Genomic DNA, 18,216 nt, shown 5'->3' on the forward strand with positions numbered 1-18,216 from the left:
GAATTTAAGCTTTTCATAGATCTGTAACTGTAAGATAATTCTGTAGTGATCAGCTCAGAGTTGTTTGTTTGAGATTTTGTTCTGAAAGCAAGACTTGCATCACAGTGTATTCTTCTCTCCAGTCGACCGATGAGGTTTTTATCCTGTAGGTCCAAAAGGCTCTCCGTTCCCGCGTCAGTGGTGTCACGCATCATGGGTCGAGGAGGCTGCAACATCACGGCCATCCAGGACGTCACAGGAGCCCACATAGATGTGGACAAGCAGAAGGATAAGAATGGGGAGAGAATGATCACCATTAGGTACTTCCTCCTTCATAAATGGAAAGCTGGACATTATCCACTCAATTCAAAACATGAAATGTGCTGCCAAAGTCTGGGGGGCAGATATACGTACGTTGTAGAGAGCACGTACGTCAGGCCAGTCTGCAGAAGGTCATTTTACGTTGAATATATATGAAAAGCTAATCGAATAATCACATAGTGCAATGAATAGTGCCAAAAACAGGCGCTAACATGTAAGGTTGTATGCCCCGGAGTCAACATTTTTGTTTTGGACCTGTTTCCATAGAGATATGAACCCTGTGGGGGGAAAAAAGCTTCAAATAATGCTTTAGGTCAAACGGAGTGAAAAGGGCTTGGGCCAGGCTATTGAAATGCAACCAAATAACACTAGCATTAACAAAAATGGGCCTCATTCTCGTTCATTTTCTGAAATTCTTCTGATATTTTACTTACGCGACTTCGTAAAAACCACATAATGGAAACGCTTCCGCCGCATCCCCACACGCTTGAAAATGCGTTCATAAGCAGCCAAAGTTTTCTCAGCTGTGTTCCTACGGATTAGTTTCTTAAATTGATGCGCGTTCTCGTGAAAGTGGATTTGCATACATACACGCCCCGCCAGCTCCTTATTAGGGCACGCAACCGTAGAAACCTGTGCTGTCGGAATCTCCCGAATCCACATGAAAGCACCTCGTAAGGCGAGTCATGTCTAAGCAGAAAGCGAGCAAAAAACGCAGATTTACCTTAACCGGTGCAGAAATGGAGGTACTGCAGGATGTATATGTGTCCATTCTATTCCACTATGGCTATTTTAACGCGATTAGGTTTAGTGTTTATTTATTTATTCACTTACATTTGCAGTGTTCGTGTACATTTACATTCACATTCAATCATTTAGCAGACGACTTTGTCCAAAGCGACGCACAAGGGAGAGAACAGTCAAGCTACGAGCAATATAGTCCTAATGTAACAATAAATACTACTTTATATAAGAAATAGAAAAACGAGGTAGAAAAGGAAAAATAAGTGTAGGAATGCAACTGCTGTAAGTGCAAGTGAAGCACTAATCAAAGTGTCAGTTATGAAGGGAGGTGCTCTCTGAAGAGTTGGGTCTTCAAAAGCTTCTTAAAGGTAGAGAGGGACGTCCGCGCCTGCTCTGGTAGTGCTAGCTAGGCAGTTCATTCCACCAACGTGGATCTACAAATAAGAATAGTCTGGATTAGCATCCTGGTGTAGTCCTTTTATTTATTTAATGACATCACTATGCCTTGTAGAATCATGACTATACATGTGTAACGTAATTGTTAATGAAACAAATATTCCTTTTTATTATTATTTTAATAATTTTAATCCGAGGATGTCTGTAGAGTTGACGTGAGCGCAATCACCAATGGTTCCTCACAAATTCAGCCATTAACCCAGTTTTTTTAAAATGCGATTCCTCAAATTACCACAAGATGGCCCTGTCGGCCATCTTGTGGTTATTTGAGAAGATTCCGGCAGAGTTACGATTGCTATTTCTCGTTCTGAAAGTGTTCTGAAGTTCAGAAGAAATCCCAGATGAGAAAACTATGGACAATTGCAAATGTTTTCCTAAATCCACCGAAGTGGAGTTAAGAAGAAAGTCCTTCAACTGCTGTCGAGAATGAGGCCCAATTGTCATGGTGAAAGTGCGTTAGCATGTATGTTTGCGTTAAATGTGTTCAGAAATAAGGAACCTCCATCATAAAAAATAAGGAATCTCCATCATAAAAAATGTGCATTCTGAGTTACCCAGCTTTGATGCATTAAAGCAGCATTAAAGCCTTAAAAGAATAATAAATCAATGAAAAGTGGTGTTTCTGATCCCTTCTCTTCATCCCTCATTTGACAGAGGTGGCACAGAGTCCACACGCCACGCCATCCAGCTCATCAATGCTCTCATCCAGGACCCCGCTAAGGAACTGGAGGACCTCATCCCCAGGAACCACATCCGGCCCCCGGGCTCCAAGGCTGGCTCTGGTGCCTACTCCAGCTCCAGCGGGGCCAACAGCTCCTCTTCTTCGGTTGGCCCTAAGGGCCAGGGCTCCTCGGCCGCCTCCTCAGCCTTCCAGCCCTCCTCCTCTGCCTCGCAGATCGGGGGGAAAGTGGGCAAAGGTCTGTCGACGTCGTCTTCAGGGATGAGGCAGCCGTTCCCCGTGTCCCTCCCGCTGGCCTACGCGCACCCCCAGCTGGCCCTGCTCGCGGCACAGACCATGCAGCAGATCCGACACCCCCGCCTGCCCATGGCGCAGTTTGGCGGCACGTTCTCCCCGGCAGCCAGCACCTGGGGCCCCTTCCCCGTGAGGCCTGTGAGTCCGGGCAGCAACAACAGCTCCCCCAAGCACGGCAGCGGCACCATCCCCTCGTCCACCTCACGGCCCTCCTCCTCCGCGCTCGTAGAGCAGGCTCCCGCTAACACTAACGCCAGCACCAGCCCCAGCACCAGTGGTGCCCCGGCTGCATCTCCTGCGGCTCCCACGTCTGCCTCCCCCAACAGCAGCAGCAGCAGCGGCGCTGTTCCCACGCACCCCCAGCCCACCCCCTCCTCTGTGCGGAAGCAACTCTTCTCCTCCACGGCCCACCCCAAAACACACAGCGCTCCGCTCACGGCCACGCCCCCCCCCAGCGCCGCCCAGGCTGCTGCTGCCACACCCCTGCTGCTCCACCAGCACGCCGCCACGAGCACGGCTCCCTCCACCACACCCCTGCCTCCCATCGCTCCCCCGGCTCAGGCAGCTAAGTTGCCTCCCAAAGCCACTGAAGGTGGCAGCGTGTCGGTGGCCCCTGTCGGCAAAGAGAAGCCCATGGTCCCTGAGCCCCAGACGCCGCTGACGGTGGAGTCCACCGCAGCGGGTGCAGGAGACTTCTCGGCACCAGTGGCTCCTCCCAAAGCCGAGCTCCTCCCACAGCAGTCAACCCTGCCCTTCAGCTCCACCTCGGAGACCCCTCTGGCCACGCCTCTTCCCATCCAGTCTGCCGCCTCCCTCCCACCTTCCTCCACCTCACCCCCCTCGAGCCAAACCCCACTGGTCAACACCACCAGCTCCGCTGCACCTCATTTCTGTGCACCAACACCTCGCATGTCCCAACGCATGCAGATGGGCCCAACTCACTACAGCCCCGCTCTGGCTGAGCATCAGCAGCAGCAGCAGCAGCAGCAGCAGCAGCATCAGCAGCAGCAGCAACAACATCAACAGCATCAGCATCAGCAACATCAACATCAACAGCATCAGCAACATCAACAGCAGCAGCACCATCATCATCACCATCATCATCAGCAGCAGCATCAGCAGCAGCAGCATCAGCAGCAACATCATCAACATCAACAGCAGTCCCTCCTGATGTCTCTCGGTGCTCAGCAGGATGCTCTCAAACCCCAGCCCACGCAGCAACCCACACTGCCCCCGCAGCCTCCGCACGCGCCCCCGCCGCCCCAGATGCAGATGTCCTCTTCCTCCTCCTCTGCCTCCTCTGGGCTTGGCCTGATGAATGGCTCCCAGCCGGTCCACATGCATGGTGCGAAACCCCAGCTGCCGCCCAACTTCGGCCCCCAGGCTCTCTTCAATCACTTCAGCAGCATCTTTGATGGCAGCCAGGTCGGCACCAACCAGGTGTGGGGTGCCTGTCACCTGCCCACGCGCTCGCCACCTGAGCAGCACTACTCTGCTCCACCCGCCTTCATGGGCATGGGTATGGGGCAAGGGGATGGTGTTATGCCTCCCCCGATGCCTTCTCCGGACAGCTCCAAGGCCCCCGGCTACCGGTCAGCCTCCCAAAGGATGGTCCCAAGTTCCATCGGTAAGAGGCGACACCATTTTATGCAGGCTTCTTGGTCTTTTCTACAAACTGTTTATTTGCTGTCCAGAGTCAGTCTGTCCAATGAAAGTTGTGAAAGCTGCTTGTTTTAGCATACTTAAGTAGTGAAAGGCTAACGGGTTGGCAAGATTAGTAGATGGTCCTTACATTTGGAAGGGGGTCACACTGGCCTTAAGCTTAAGCCTCCTTGCCCAATAGAATGGAATTGCTAATCGATAATGAGATGCTAGCGGCTAAACCTAGCAAGACCTCTTGAAATTGGCTTACTTTAACATTATGACAAACTAGTGAGTCAACAACTTTCCTAACACAGTCTAAAATCAAGCAAGTGCAACACAAGACAAAGCAAGACTGCAAATAAGCTACTTACTAGTTTGGGAGACAGTAGAAACAGGGCGGCTTCAGGCAAACCTACATAACGGAGTAATATGCCTACGGACCCTGCTATGGCAATGGCCCGGAGGCGATTCTCCATATTAAACGTCATTGAGGTGTTATTTTAAGGTAAAACTGCTAATCCTAACCCTGAAGTAGAATACCTACATAATGCCACCATGATGGCTGAAAGCCCAAAAAAAACATTATCTATAAGGGGTGGGAATCTCTGGCACCTCACGATTCGATTCCGATTCAGAGGTCAACGATTCGATTCTAAACCGATTATCGGTTCTTAACAGATTATCAATTATAAAGCGATAAAACGATTATCGATGCATCTCGATTTTAAAAATCACTTCCTACTTTGGGGTTGATAATTAAAGAAAACCAAAAGATGAATTACCTTTTCTATTTTTGTATTAGAGAAAAAGCTTTTCGTTGTCACAATTACACTTTCTATGAACCATGCAATAATCGATGCAGCTTGTATTTCAACACAAAACGGATGTGTACAAAAAATATTCGATTTTTCTGAACCAAGACAGAATCGTCCAAGAGAGAATTGAGAGAAATCGAAGAATCGATTTTTTTTCCCCCCCACCTCTATTCTGATTAACCCATTTCTGCCTCTTTAATCTCCTTTTCCAATACGTAAGCAAGCATGAATGGGGATTTAGCCTCAGTTGATTGATGTTTGTGTGTGTGTGTGTGTGTGTGTGTGTGTGTGTGTGTGTGTGTGTCTCAGCCCTCCATCCTATGGACCCTGCAGCCAACTCCATCTCCTCGTCCTCAGCGGCGATGACTAGCATGACCTCCACCTCCATGTCGGGCAGCGCAGTGTACCTCCACGGCCCGAGTGCTGCCAGCGCCCCCTCCTTCAACCGACAGCATTTCTCCCCCCACCTCTGGGGTGCCTCTGGCTCTTGTAAGTATAGCTGCCCCTGAAGGCCTGGTGCCTGTCCCCTCACCTAGACTGCTAAGCCTCTTGAACTATCAATGTTAAGAGGTTATTGTTGTTGACTTGGAGGCAGGGTCTACATGGTAGTGTTCTGCTCTGGATCATGCGATGACCATGATGTTGAAATGTGATCTTAACCTCTCTGATGTCTCCTCCTCCGTCAGGTGAGTCTGCGGTCCCCACTGTGTCATCGGGGGCTTCCTCGCCGCTCACAGCGTCCACCTCGGCCCCACCCCTCCAGGCCAAGCCCGGTTCGTCCGGTCACCTGGATCGGAAGGTTCCACAACCCATCGGCACCGAGCGGCTCGCACGTATCCGGCAGACAGGCACAGTCAACCCGCCGCTTCTCACCACCAGCTACACGGCGCCTGTGGGCCAGGGCGGCATATGGTCCTTCAGCGTTGGCAATCACTCTGGTTAGTGGAGAACATCAGGGCCTCATGCTGTTTCAGCTGTTGAACTGTGGTTAGTGCCTGGAGAACATCAGGGCAGAAAATAAAATGATACAAATCTCATGTCCACACGTCCCTACTTCAGTCCTTTTAAATCATACTGGCACATTTTGAGTTGGCAAGGGCTGGGTCCTTATGAGTTTCCTCTGATTTGTGTTCTCCCAGCAGAGCCTGTGTCTGGCTGGTCTCAGCCCCTGTTGAGCAGTCACATGATGCACCAACAGGCACCGGAGCAGGCCTTCTCTCAGCACCAACCCATGGAGCAGGACGACACGGGGATCCAGGCTCCTGCCAACACCTTCCACCAGCAGCTGCCCAACAATCTCATGGACTTCCCTAAAGTGAGTGCACTGCACCAGTCCCATCCTCCAAATGCAGCCATCACAGGCTCTCTTGTTCCATTTCAGCCCAGGTTATTTCACATCAGTTAGGTTTCTCTTTGACCAGTGGGTGGATACAGAATGACCACTCCCACTGTCCAGTCCTTCAGTGCAAAATTGTTTTACAAATAGCTATAAATTCAACTATTTGTCTTTGGGCTGTAGTCTCCCTCATCGATCTAAACTAGATAGGGCTAAATGCATTGGACCAGAGTCATCAGTAGGGCTGCCACTAACGACTATTTTTCTATCGATTAATCTATAGACTATTTTATCGATTAGTCGATTAATCTAAACGATTAATTTTCCTCCCCCCAAAAAAAAAGAAAATTCACCATTTCAGCTCAGTTCATTCATTTTATTTTTACATAATGCAGCACAAAACAAAATGTAAACAAATGCTGACATATTAAAGTGCAAAACTGCAAGTTTAAACTTACTTCAAATAATGGCAGAAATAAAATATTTCGATATGGTAGGCTACATTCTCAACAAGCACAAACACTGGCACCGTCAATCAACGTAGAATAAGCCCAGATCTAGCCTACACATTTTCTGTTATTTAAAACGTAAAAACGTATTCAATGGAAATTCTAAGGTCGAAGGCAGACAACTTTATGGCTTTAATAATGTGTGTATTTAGCAGCTACAATGACAAAAGATATTTAAACTTACAGCAATTTAATAAACATGAATAGACAATACTTGTGGCTTTTCTGGCGGTCTATCGTCCACAACGGCGCCTGTATGTTTGAGGTGTTCGCGCATAGCGGTGGTGCTGCTGTGATAAGCCATCGACACTTTGCAGAGTGCACAAACCACCCTTTTGTTAGGTGCTTGTTTGAAAAACTCCCATACGTTTGACGCCTTTGGTCTTTGGAAACGTGTAGATTCCGTCTCTTTCCCCACCAAGTCAGACTCCGCTGCTGCCGCCATGATTTCTCAAAAACTGAAGCGTTGACTGAAGGCGACCAATGACTGGTGCCAAAAAAGACTGATGTCAGGCACGCAGCAATTACGTAGTGATACGGAAGATGCAAATTCGTTATACTGAACTGAAGCGTTTTAGAAATTGAAAAGGTAAATTCATAAAATAAAAAGATGCATCGACTTAAATTATTGATGCCGACGCATTTTTACCGTCGACCACATCGACTAATCGTGGCAGCCCTAGTCATCAGTGACTACCACAAACCAGGATCAGCCTGTATCTGCTGCGGATACGTTCCAAGACCTACCGCAGTCAGGCGAAACGGCTTACAGTAGCTAACACTGGGAATCTCTTGGCACCTCACGACTCGATTTGATACTGATTCAGAGGTCAACGATTCGATTCTAAACCAATTATCAATTCTAAACTGATAAAACGATTATTGATGCATCTCGGTTTTTAAAACATTTGAGTTTGCCACTCAGAGGTTGCTATCACTTCCTACTTTGCGTTTGATAATTAAAGAAATTCAACAGATGAATTACCTTTTTTTTATTAGAGAAAAAGTCTTCCTTGTCACAATTATGACTTTCTATGAACAATGCAATAATCGATGCAGCTTGCATTTCAACACATTTTGGGTGTAAAAAAGAAATAAATAATCTTTTCTTTTTTAAGACTTCAAACACAAAATCCTACTGATGTGGGTAATAAGCAGCATATCCTAGCCTGACGTTGTCATACTCTTAATTCTCGTCAGATTATGAGTCTGATACTGCTCCTTTAGGCTGTGATTATGGGGTGTGTTTCAACTGAACCAGGAAAAAAATGCCTCTTCGCTCAATTGGATATCCCTGCAACCAATCAGAGCAACTTAGTATTACAATAACGTAGTATCACAATAACGTAGTATCACAAATATGACTTTCTATCAACAATGCAATAACCAATGCAGCTTGCATTTCAACTCAATATGGAAGTAGCCTTTGTAAAAAAAAAAATATTTTTGCATCATGGAATAGTTAGAACACTTATTCAAATAACCTAGTAGGTTTGCTCAGTATGCGGCCCACTGCTTTTTAACCATACAACCACAAGGTGATTGGCGTTAACTTACTGACAGAAGCATTGTTTTTCTATGGCAACATGATCACAGGAATTATCATGAAGCAGACACGGTCAACATTAGCTACCCCTCTGTAGCTACTTAGCAAACTGACAAAGAGTAGCGAGATAGAAAAGGCTAGTTAGCTAAGTAGTAAAGTTAGCAAATATGCTCAGGGTTAGCAAGCTATCTAGCCAGCCGAGAACTACTTGCAAGCGGTATGGGATTAGACAAAAATTTAGGTGGCAGCTAGGTACTTTTCCGAAGTATTTTATTTAACTTCCACAGGCCTTACAAATGGTGTACGTTAGGGCCATCACCTCAGTCTCATAAAAATAAAACCCAAAATGCTGCTATATATGTTGTATAACTCGAGTGCTCTCCATTGCAGCTATTTTGGTGCCGCTTAAACTCTGTTGCGTTTTGCAGCAGGCGAACAGAATGTTGCAGCAGGCAAACTAATTTCATTTTTAAAATTCAGATTATGAACTTTTCTGAATCGATACAGAATCGCTCTGGAGAGAAATCGAAGAATCGATATGAACAGTTTATTTTATGAATTTTCCCCTTTTACTGAGGATAACTGAAACTAATCCAGCGGTTCCACTGTATTTCTCGATTGATTACTTTCCTGTTGCTGCGTATTGCATAGACAAACTGACAAGAGTTGGCTGTACAAACAGTGGCCACCCACTGGCCAAATTTAAAATGACATGAAGTTCATGTTATTTGCATGAAGTGTAAATGGATCTCTACAGGTGGTCTGTGTTTGTTATTGGTCAACTGACCTTCTGTCACAGGTTTTGAAGTGGGTTTTGAAGCGCTACATTGCCGTTTTCGAATCAGTTGTGCTCATCCTTGCACATTCATGTAAATATGACTGATAGTAGGTCTGTCAAATCACAGTGTTCTGTGAGCTATGAAAAAAGGGTGCAGTTTAAGCATGAAGGTAGACCAACACCTGACTTACCTGACCCTGTACCAGAGTCTTGTACTTGCGTTCTTCAGAGGGACTGTTAACTTTATGAGAGTCATCATTTTTGTCTTGCTAATGTGCTGCTTAGCATAAACACACTAATTTCATTTAAGGTTTTTTTTTTTAACTACTTAGCTAATTTTCCATCTGAAACTCATTTTATCTTAAAATCTCAATTGAAAGTCAATGAGTGATCATGCAAGTTGATTTCCTCAGCATTTTAAACTCAGTGTTTCCCTTGTACTCTCTGCAGGGGATGCCCATGTCCATGTACGGTGGGACTATGATGCCTCCTCACGGGCCCATGGTGGAGGGACCTGGAGGACCCATGTACAACGGGCTGCACACGTCCGACCCCGCCTGGAACCCCATCATTAAACTGGTCCCCAACTCCGCAGAGAGTTCAGATCCTCAGCAGGTAAATCCCCTCATTACAAAGCTGATTAGGCTGACAGACGAGAAAAGCACGCCTCATTTCACTTGACGAGAGCTTGGAGATCTTCTACCTTTCAGCCTTGAGCTAGTGTTTGGTTTGTTACCCAGAGGCCTTTCTCTGTCTTATCATGTGTCTTTGTCTTTCAGGTGTGGCCAGGTACTTGGGCCCCCCATATTGGGAATGTGCATTTGAACCACGTCAACTAGAACACAATACTGGCCTTCAACAACCTTCAAGGCGTATGTCCAGAATTAACAGAAAATACTCACTTTAAAGCCAACAAGAGGAAATAAAATCACAAGACAAAAACGTAGTAATGCGGGCAAGTACAGAGTTAAGAATTGTTAAAGGAAAGAAAACATACCCTGTGTTTTTTGTTTTTGTTTTGTTTTATTTTTGACGTGCCTAACTCAAAAAATAAAATAAAAAGGAAACTAGTGTGGGATGTTACTGGTTTACCACTTGTCTCTGAACAAGATCAACAGGATGCATTCTCTGCGTAGTTTAGCCGTTTTGACCTAAACCCACGAAAGGCGTTATTTGACTGTATGGGTCCTGCGAAATGCAGTCATTAACTAGATGATTACCTAAAGAGATAACGAAATCAGACCTTTTAGAGTGGTAAATACATGTACAATTGTTTACATACTAAAAAGGGTTAAAAAGCAAATTTCATGTCGTATAGTGGCTCTACTTTATGTAGCCTGTATTAATGTGAAATATTTACCTTAATATTCAATAAAAAGATGAAACTGTTCGTTGGTTTGTCCAATTGATTAATAGACTTTAGTGTGATGAAATAATCGGTTCTTGGAAATAAACCAATGTAAAATACCATGCAACACTGAAGATCAATCAACAGGCCTACCTCGCTTTGATTTCTCCAATTAAGTCATTTAATAGCAGTAGAGTATGAAAAAACAGTAGTGAATATTTCTTAAATATTGAAATGAGGTTATGTAGGCTTCAAGATCCTCCTCCATCTATGATGACATATCGAGGTGTTCCTTACCTCTGGAATGATTGACGTCATCCTACGGAAATACGACAAATATTTGTAACCAGTTTTCCTCGTGGTCTTGTGTGATTCACTTTGCAGTCACAGCAGGTTAAAGACAAATTTAAAGAAATAAACACGAGGCTAACTTAAATCAGTGCTAAGAGGACTGTCAGTGAAGGCACATGACATAAAGAAGAATATTCATATACTTCAAATGTTAGTTTGGGAAGACCGCTGTCCTATAAGGGGAACTGAGAACAGCGGGTCCCAGCGGCGCTTGTCGGCAACTACACCTCAAGGTACAGTAAGTCTGAACAGGACATGTGAAGTCCGTGCTAACCAAATAACGTGCAGATGATTCCAAAACTGTAGATGGTTGTGAACTACGATTGAGACTGTAAGGTTTGGTTCATTCTATTCAGAATAGCCAACAGCTAATCGATATTTCATTCTAGTATTCCTAGATTTTTTTGGAGTAAACATATTGGTCTTTAGGTTATGTGAGACTTGGGTTTTAAATGAGGTTACTGTTTTAAACGTATTTACATCAATGAAGCGATTGCTGGGCTATTACTGATTCACAACAAATAACAGCCAGTGTCCACTTGGGCGCAATTCACGCTGAATTGTGACTGACAGGCACATACTTTTGCCCACGTGGCCAGCGGATAGGTTGGCTGATTGCAACAGCGCAGTCTATCACATGACCCGAGTCACGTAGGGACTCCTGTAGACATAAAATACATTCGCACATGGCCGTGAACATTCAGTCTGCCTGAAGAAGTCCAGAGTTGAAGAGACCAGCCCCTAGTAGGCTGTTAACAACAACCGCAGAGTCGCTCGCACATTTCCTGACATTTTTCAGCAACTTTGTAACCTTTACGTGTTGTTCTCAGTGTATCTACCACCACAGTGGGTCAGTGTGTAACTGTAGGCTACCGTTTTGATTCCATTTCTTCGACGGAAACAAATAAACAAACTATGTCGACATCACCAAGCAAAAGCTGTGCCATCCCTACCCGGGTCATGCAACTGAAGGACTGGTCCCAATTGCCCGACTGTTACAGCCAGACGCCCGGGGGCACCCTCTTCTCCACCACCCCTGGAGGTAAGCTTTGTTGCAGTAAAATCATTTCCGATTATGTGTCCGAACTCGAGGACCTAACTTTGAATTGGTTTATGTTGGTCATGATATATCACGGAGTGTATTGCAAACTTTAAATCGTTGACTAAGCACAGTCTCTTTAACTTTTTATTTTTTTCCCCGCACCCCAATGTTCTTCTAACGTCTCTTATGAAACAGTCACTATCGGACATGCTGCATAACATTGCGCCTTAAATCGACGTTACGTTTTCGGCCACATGGATTTAGTTATTGTCATGGTGTGTGGGTTTTATTTGGCTTATAACTCAATATATGAGTGTGAAGATTAGCATTAATGTAAAAAAAAAAAAAAACTCTGCATGTAAGATGCAGATGATTCATTACACGTTGAGTCAAACTTTTTAGTTTAACTCTCACATGCGTATACGTTTGGATCGAAATTATAATCCTTGACAAACACTTTGGTAAGTAGAGGAGAAGTATTTGGTGACAAACGTGTGCTTTGTTTTCGTTGTCATGTAGCCTACTGTAAAACATGATGCAATTCTTGGACGTGACATAGAAAGTCCCCTGTGGATTGTTGAGGCATTGCAGTTTATTTACAGGGGCTTGGAACAGTGTTGTGCTACATTGTGACACCTTTCAAGTACACTACTTAAGTATCTCTCTGCTCTAGGTGAAATGGTGTTCTGTAAAAAATATGACTACAGATAAGCTTTAAGTCAAGTATGCTTCCAGCATCTCTTGTTTTTTGGAGCCAGTAGACAAGGGAAAGGAGTTATGGGAGGGCAGTGCAGTACCGCATACCACAGTCTGTTGATAGAAAACACAACCTGATCTGTCAACAAGGGGCATAAAGATCTAATCAGCAGCCAGTAGCTCCCGCTTTCTCCTCGCCCACTTTAGGGAGTTGGTGGTGGTTATGGAAGGAAAGGGTGTCTTCGGGCCGCCCCTAGTGGAACCAGCGGCTGTTGCTCTGCAATTTAGGGAATGATGAGAACATTCTGTCCCAGCCAACAGGAGCTGCTCTTCAGAGAGCACGCCCCCTGCCTCCCTTCTAAGAACTGAACTTGAATTTCTTGAAAAGAATCTTGAAGAAACAACACATGTCTTGTATTCACATTTGAAATACTGGTGAAGCTGAATACTGCAAGTGTGTAGTGGCGAAAGAAAAGCACTGTGTTCCACCTGCGTTGATCATGGTAGCTTTTATTTGGTAGTTCTGTGAAAACATTTAGTTCTCCTCTCTGAAAATAAAATGGAGTTCATGTGGCTACTGGTGCTTTGTGTGCATTGGAGCCTGTAAAGACAAGTGAAAAACATCAGGTATTCTAGGTGTGGTTGGAGTCTTGGTCCAGTTCTGGCCAGCTGCACAGCATTGCTGTGGCCTGATGCTCTTCGTCCAGCAGTCAGCCCATGTGCCTCTCTCTCTCTCTCTCTCTCTTTCTCTGTCTCCTCCCTCCCGTCCCCTTTGTTCAGGACACGCTGCACAAAACAGGCTGCATTACATAACATGTTTTTCAGCTCACGGTCGGACCATATGTGCACTGTATGGCTCGCATTGCCTCTCAAAGTTCAAACCACTCCTAGGTTTAGATCAAACTTCACCGTAGACGCTGTCACTCCTGTCACCCTATCCGCTTGTGAAAGCCAAGTGATGTTTCACAAAATGGGAGTGTGTTCACAAGCACTGAGTTTCTTCGAACTAATAGAACTGGTTTCACAAGCCTGTTTGTTTTTCTATTATTATGTTGCAAATTGCAATAATATTTCATGAATTCTTCCCAAAGCATGAACATGTATTAAATGCCATTTTTGTCAAACTTGTTCCCCTAAAAAGAACATTCAATTTCCCCCTAACTGTTTTTTAATTTCTAATCATGTAACGTAGTTGACTGATTATGCCCACCAACTGACTTCTCTATATCCTTGTCCTATGCTAGCTGAAATATGAACGTTAACACTTGTAATATGATTAACATAGTTCTTGATCTTGTGAGGTATTGAATGTGTCCTCCTCACACCATTCTGGCTGCCTCTGCAGGCACACGTATCATATATGACAGGAAGTTCTTGCTCGACTGCAGAAACTCTCCAATTGCTCGCACTCCGCCATGCTGCCTGCCTCAGATTCCGGGAGTAACCATGCCCTCGCTGCACCCTCTCTCCAAACTCCAGGACCTCAAAGAAGAGTTAGAGGAGGAAGAGAAGGATTTGGCCGGTAAACACTCAGTCTCCCTATCAAGTCTTGATCCTTACTGTGCAGTGTTTTTAGACAACTTGATCCTTACTGTGCAGTGTTTTTAGACAACTTGATCCTTACTGTGATGTGTTTTTAGACAACTTGCAGTTGATGTGTTCTTGTAATACAACCACTTGATAACAGCTCTTGTTTTGTCACTGTCTGTCTGTCTGTCTGTCTGTCTGTCTGTCTGTGTTCTTTTCTCTCCATCTCTGTTCATGGGAAGCAGATGACAGCCAGTTTGAGATGGACATGTGAGCTCCACCTGCAGCCTCCTATGGTGGGCGACGTTTGGTGTGATGCCGTTTGGGATTCCTTTGGATCAGCAGGCATTTATTTTTTGTATTTTTTTTGTTGAAGCCAAAAAGGGATACATAACCCAGTGTGTGAAAGCACCTAATTTTCTGCTGTTGATTAGTGGAGTTGGCTGGCTACAGGCATGTTCAAATGACGAGTGGAGTTGGCTGGCTACAGGCATGTTCAAATGCTGCAGCGGAGAGGAATTGAGGAGGAGGGCTGTCATGTTTTTTTTTAATGTACATATGGTACTTTGTATATTTTTTTCAAAATGAACAATGTAAAAAGAATACATAAAAATGGTAGGATGTAGTTTGGGGGGGGGGGGGGGTGGAGAAAAGGACGGGGGGGTTCTAAACATACAGTAGAACTGTTCATTTTTCTGCAATGCTGTCCATCTCAGAACTCTCTGATTCATTGCTCATGGTGAGTGGCCAAGGGGAGTAACACTCTTTCCCTATGTTTGGGTTTTTGGAAAAGACATTCAAAAACTTTAAATAAAAAAAAATGTAACAATGTATTGTAGAACATGTCGTCTTTTTGGTTGCACAGGTTTCTGATGAGCAGTTACTCCCAGTCTCATGGGGCCAGACATGGTGTTGGAACATGGCCTTTGAAGGTCATGTCTGGAGACAGCTTGAGCCCTGGAATGGTTTAGAAATTTAAAAAGTATTACGCTAATCATTCCTACCCACTTTTAGAATCCCCAAATCCCTTCATGATTGTCCCATGATTGTTACGTATGTCTGGCTCTGTGACGCTACAAAATGACTGACCCACTAAAATATCTTTTAATGACTTGATAACTGCATGGTTCAGTCATATGTTTATGTCCCATATGCCTGCAGCAATGCTGTATCTCCTGCTTATCTTATCCATACCATAAGGGAGATAAGTGGAGGTGTGTAAAGTGATACAAACAACAAGTGGCCTGATGCATTCCACAGTCTGGTATTGGCTTAGTGTTCAAAAGGATCAGACTTCTTATATGTGGGATATGAAGGGACGCATAACCAGCCCGGTTATAGTGCACTGAATCCCAGAGGTGCACACAAATACATGTCAGATATCATGCATACATTTCAATAGAGGGATTATGCTTTATGGCTGAAATCGAATATACAGATGTGTTATGTTGAATACCCACCTAAAGTCCTCAGGCAGACATTACCTCACTCTCACTGTTGTGTAACATTTCAAGCTCAATCATGTAAGGACTTAAATATGGATTTCACTTTATAGATGAGAGGCAGGACTTTCATCCATCCAGTCCTGTAGCTTCTGTCAGAAGGGAAAAGGGTATTTAAATTTAGTTTAACTTTCTACATGATATTATTAATCAGAATCAAGTAAATATACTTTGCCAAGTACATTTACACATACAGGAAATTAACTTGGTGTGGTTGGTGCATAGGACATAAAACATATAAACATATTAACAAAATAGCAAGATAAAATAAATGACAAGAAAAATAAAAGATGAATATTTTAAGAGATACCATTTAAGGTATTCCTTTCGCTATTTAGTGTTTAGATTCCCTACATCTTAAATAGCAACTGGACTAAATCTAGTACCACACACACCAACTCTGTGTGACACAAAGTCGCTCTGCGTTTTTCCCAAAAGCCAATGGCAGTATGGAGCTTCAAATGATCTTAAAATCAGCAACTGTCTTTTTAAAAGGTCAGGGTTGTCTTAAACTCAATGCTCCCTTGATAATGTGATGTTACGCGATACTGATTTCAAAAAATGGGTCAGCAAAGACAGCTGTCTCAGTTCTCAAAGGTTTACCAGGAAGAGGAGTGGTTCTTGGTGAACAGTCCGTCAGCCATTTGGAATTTGTCCAAAGGTGAGTATGAGACTATACTAGCGTACATCCGACTTCTCTTGTAACCAGAGTGAGACATCGCTTCAGTTACTCTCTCTTGGCAGTGTGCAACTTTGTTTACCAATGGGTGTGAGCACAGCACGGACCTACCAACATAAGGGCAGCAGTGTATTAACTTCCATTCATATGGAAATCTACTAGCATTTGAGTCTTTCCCAAGATCACGTGTGTACTTTGCATCCTATTTGCCTGCTTTGCCTCAGGCTTGTGGGTGTGGTGAAGAGTAGCCTGTGGCCAGGTGATGTTTATCACATACTCTCCTGTCATGTTATGTGAACTCACAGAAGCAACAGTTTTCCAAACTGGTTTCACACATATCCCAATACTAGGATCACTTTTTGAAAACACTTTGCACATTCACTATATGAATATACCATGTGAACTAAACTATGGATGATTTCATATAATTGCTTAATTACAAATGCAGTCACAACTTTCAAAATCCCATGAGTTTGTACAGTTTCTCAGTCGCTTATGAACATTTCTTGAATCATTCTTACCATTTTCAAAACGGTTAGTGCATTTCTCTAAGCAAATCGTACAAACAGCACCCTAACGGCACTCACTTAAAATCTTTAGTTTATGTCTCAATGAATATACCAGTGCCACCTAAATGCACGTCCTTTAGTCTTGGTTTGGAACAAAGGACTTAGTATGGTCAATTTAAAATGATTTACTAATCTATTCCTTCTTTCCAAATTCAGTTTGTACTGTATTTCTTTCACTAATGAAATCTCAACCACTCGTCCCTTGTGCCACATGAATTTGTTGATCATGATTGGATAACAAAATTTGGTTTCAAAGACATCAAACCTAGACACCAAACAATTCCCTAATGCTGTTTTTGTTGATAATGCACAACATTGACCCAGTTGACTACATACTGGTATGTTGCTTCTTATAAAACCCCTCCCATTCTCCAGTAGGAGAACCCTGAGGAGGATTTGACATCTGGGAGATGAGAGCCTGTCAAGCCCCGTGGTGAAGATATGACTAACACATTGTTGTCTGATAAAATGTCCCACTGTTACAGTACTGGATCTTCCCTCACACTGGCATGGCCCATCCACTCAGATGGGGCCTATGAGATTTTACCCTAATTTTTTGCTTTTGAGCAAATTGAATCAATCACATTTGGAAGAGAGATTTGTGCACTACAGTTAATTAACATTCCGTTTAGAAATGGCCATTTCCAACCACAATAGTCATTGTCATTTCAAAGTCTATCTCTGCCTTCCAATTTAATATTTGAATTCAATTGAAATACATTTCATACTGACTACCGCCTCTGAACTATTTTATATGTCAATCATTTTCACTGAAATTCAGCGGTGATGCACAGTATTTCATCTGCTGTGCCGCACTGTGTGTACACAGTTTGGCATGAACGGTACGCCCCAGATTTAGAAACATTGCTGAAGTAAAAATTCTGACCTTTTGTGCAGACAAAATATTTCCTAACTCAATCCTCTACCCCACTCTGACTGTTTTTGTGCAGTGGTGTGTATCACTGGTCAGGCCTGTGTTGGCATGGAGACTGAATAAACAGTGTTTCTCTTCAGTGGGACGAGTTCAGTCTTGTCTTCTGGTTGGGCAGCTGGAAGTAGGAGTAGGCTGGAAAGACATGTAGTATGCATCAAATCCATGGGGGTTGGGGTGTCACTGTACCACTCAGACCATGTGCCCTGTCCTCGGTTTAAAAATAACCCTGTCTCCTTTGTGACCGGGGGCAGAGGAGCAGGGGACTTTCCACTGCAGACAGGAGAGGAGAGCTGACTTCTCCACATACAGGGGGGCATCTGGTGACAGTCCTGTAGAGAAGTGAAGTGGAGCACATGCTATATGTTATGAGTGGTCAGCATTCATCACAGATGGCCATGTGTACGGCAATCTAGACTATTCTCATTCGTAGTTCCATGTTGGTGGAACGAGCTGCCTAGCACTACCAG

At 44.2% G+C, this 18,216-nt stretch overlaps 2 protein-coding genes across 9 annotated transcripts in view; both read left to right on the plus strand.

The window, feature by feature from the left end:
* LOC308366888 (ankyrin repeat and KH domain-containing protein 1-like) overlaps window positions 1-10,489 on the plus strand; it is a 53,989-nt gene extending 43,500 nt beyond the window's left edge. For 4 of the 8 annotated variants that reach the window (XM_080840669.1, XM_080840671.1, XM_080840673.1 and 1 more), the window contains exons 28-34: window positions 123-299; window positions 2,155-4,100; window positions 5,242-5,421; window positions 5,619-5,870; window positions 6,072-6,247; window positions 9,552-9,716; window positions 9,881-10,489. In XM_080840669.1, the coding sequence (XP_080696795.1) occupies window positions 123-299; window positions 2,155-4,100; window positions 5,242-5,421; window positions 5,619-5,870; window positions 6,072-6,247; window positions 9,552-9,716; window positions 9,881-9,940 (2,956 nt within the window). In that variant the 3' untranslated portion in view covers window positions 9,941-10,489. The remainder of the gene's footprint in view (window positions 1-122; window positions 300-2,154; window positions 4,101-5,241; window positions 5,422-5,618; window positions 5,871-6,071; window positions 6,248-9,551; window positions 9,717-9,880) is intronic. The other 4 variants (XM_080840675.1, XM_080840676.1, XM_080840670.1 and 1 more) reach the window with 3 other exon arrangements.
* A 1,000-nt stretch (window positions 10,490-11,489) lies between these two features.
* eif4ebp3l (eukaryotic translation initiation factor 4E binding protein 3, like) lies at window positions 11,490-14,692 on the plus strand. The gene is made up of 3 exons (XM_080840596.1): window positions 11,490-11,842; window positions 13,884-14,060; window positions 14,311-14,692. The coding sequence occupies exons 1-3, from the start codon at window positions 11,716-11,718 to the stop codon at window positions 14,337-14,339; spliced, it is 333 nt and encodes a 110-aa protein (XP_080696722.1). The 5' UTR covers window positions 11,490-11,715; the 3' UTR covers window positions 14,340-14,692.
* Window positions 14,693-18,216: the final 3,524 nt, after the last annotated feature.

The sequence above is a fragment of the Sprattus sprattus genome (genome assembly GCF_963457725.1).
Source record: "Sprattus sprattus genome assembly, chromosome: 6".
Lineage (NCBI taxonomy): Eukaryota > Metazoa > Chordata > Actinopteri > Clupeiformes > Clupeidae > Sprattus > Sprattus sprattus.

Coding starts and splice junctions, on each gene's coding strand:
- eif4ebp3l (XM_080840596.1), top strand. CDS start 11,716: ATGTCGACATCACCAAGCAAAAGCTGTGCCATCCCTACCCGGGTCATG. Junction 11,843..13,883: donor CTTCTCCACCACCCCTGGAG/GTAAGCTTTGTT, acceptor CTGCCTCTGCAG/GCACACGTATCATATATGAC. Junction 14,061..14,310: donor GGAAGAGAAGGATTTGGCCG/GTAAACACTCAG, acceptor CATGGGAAGCAG/ATGACAGCCAGTTTGAGATG.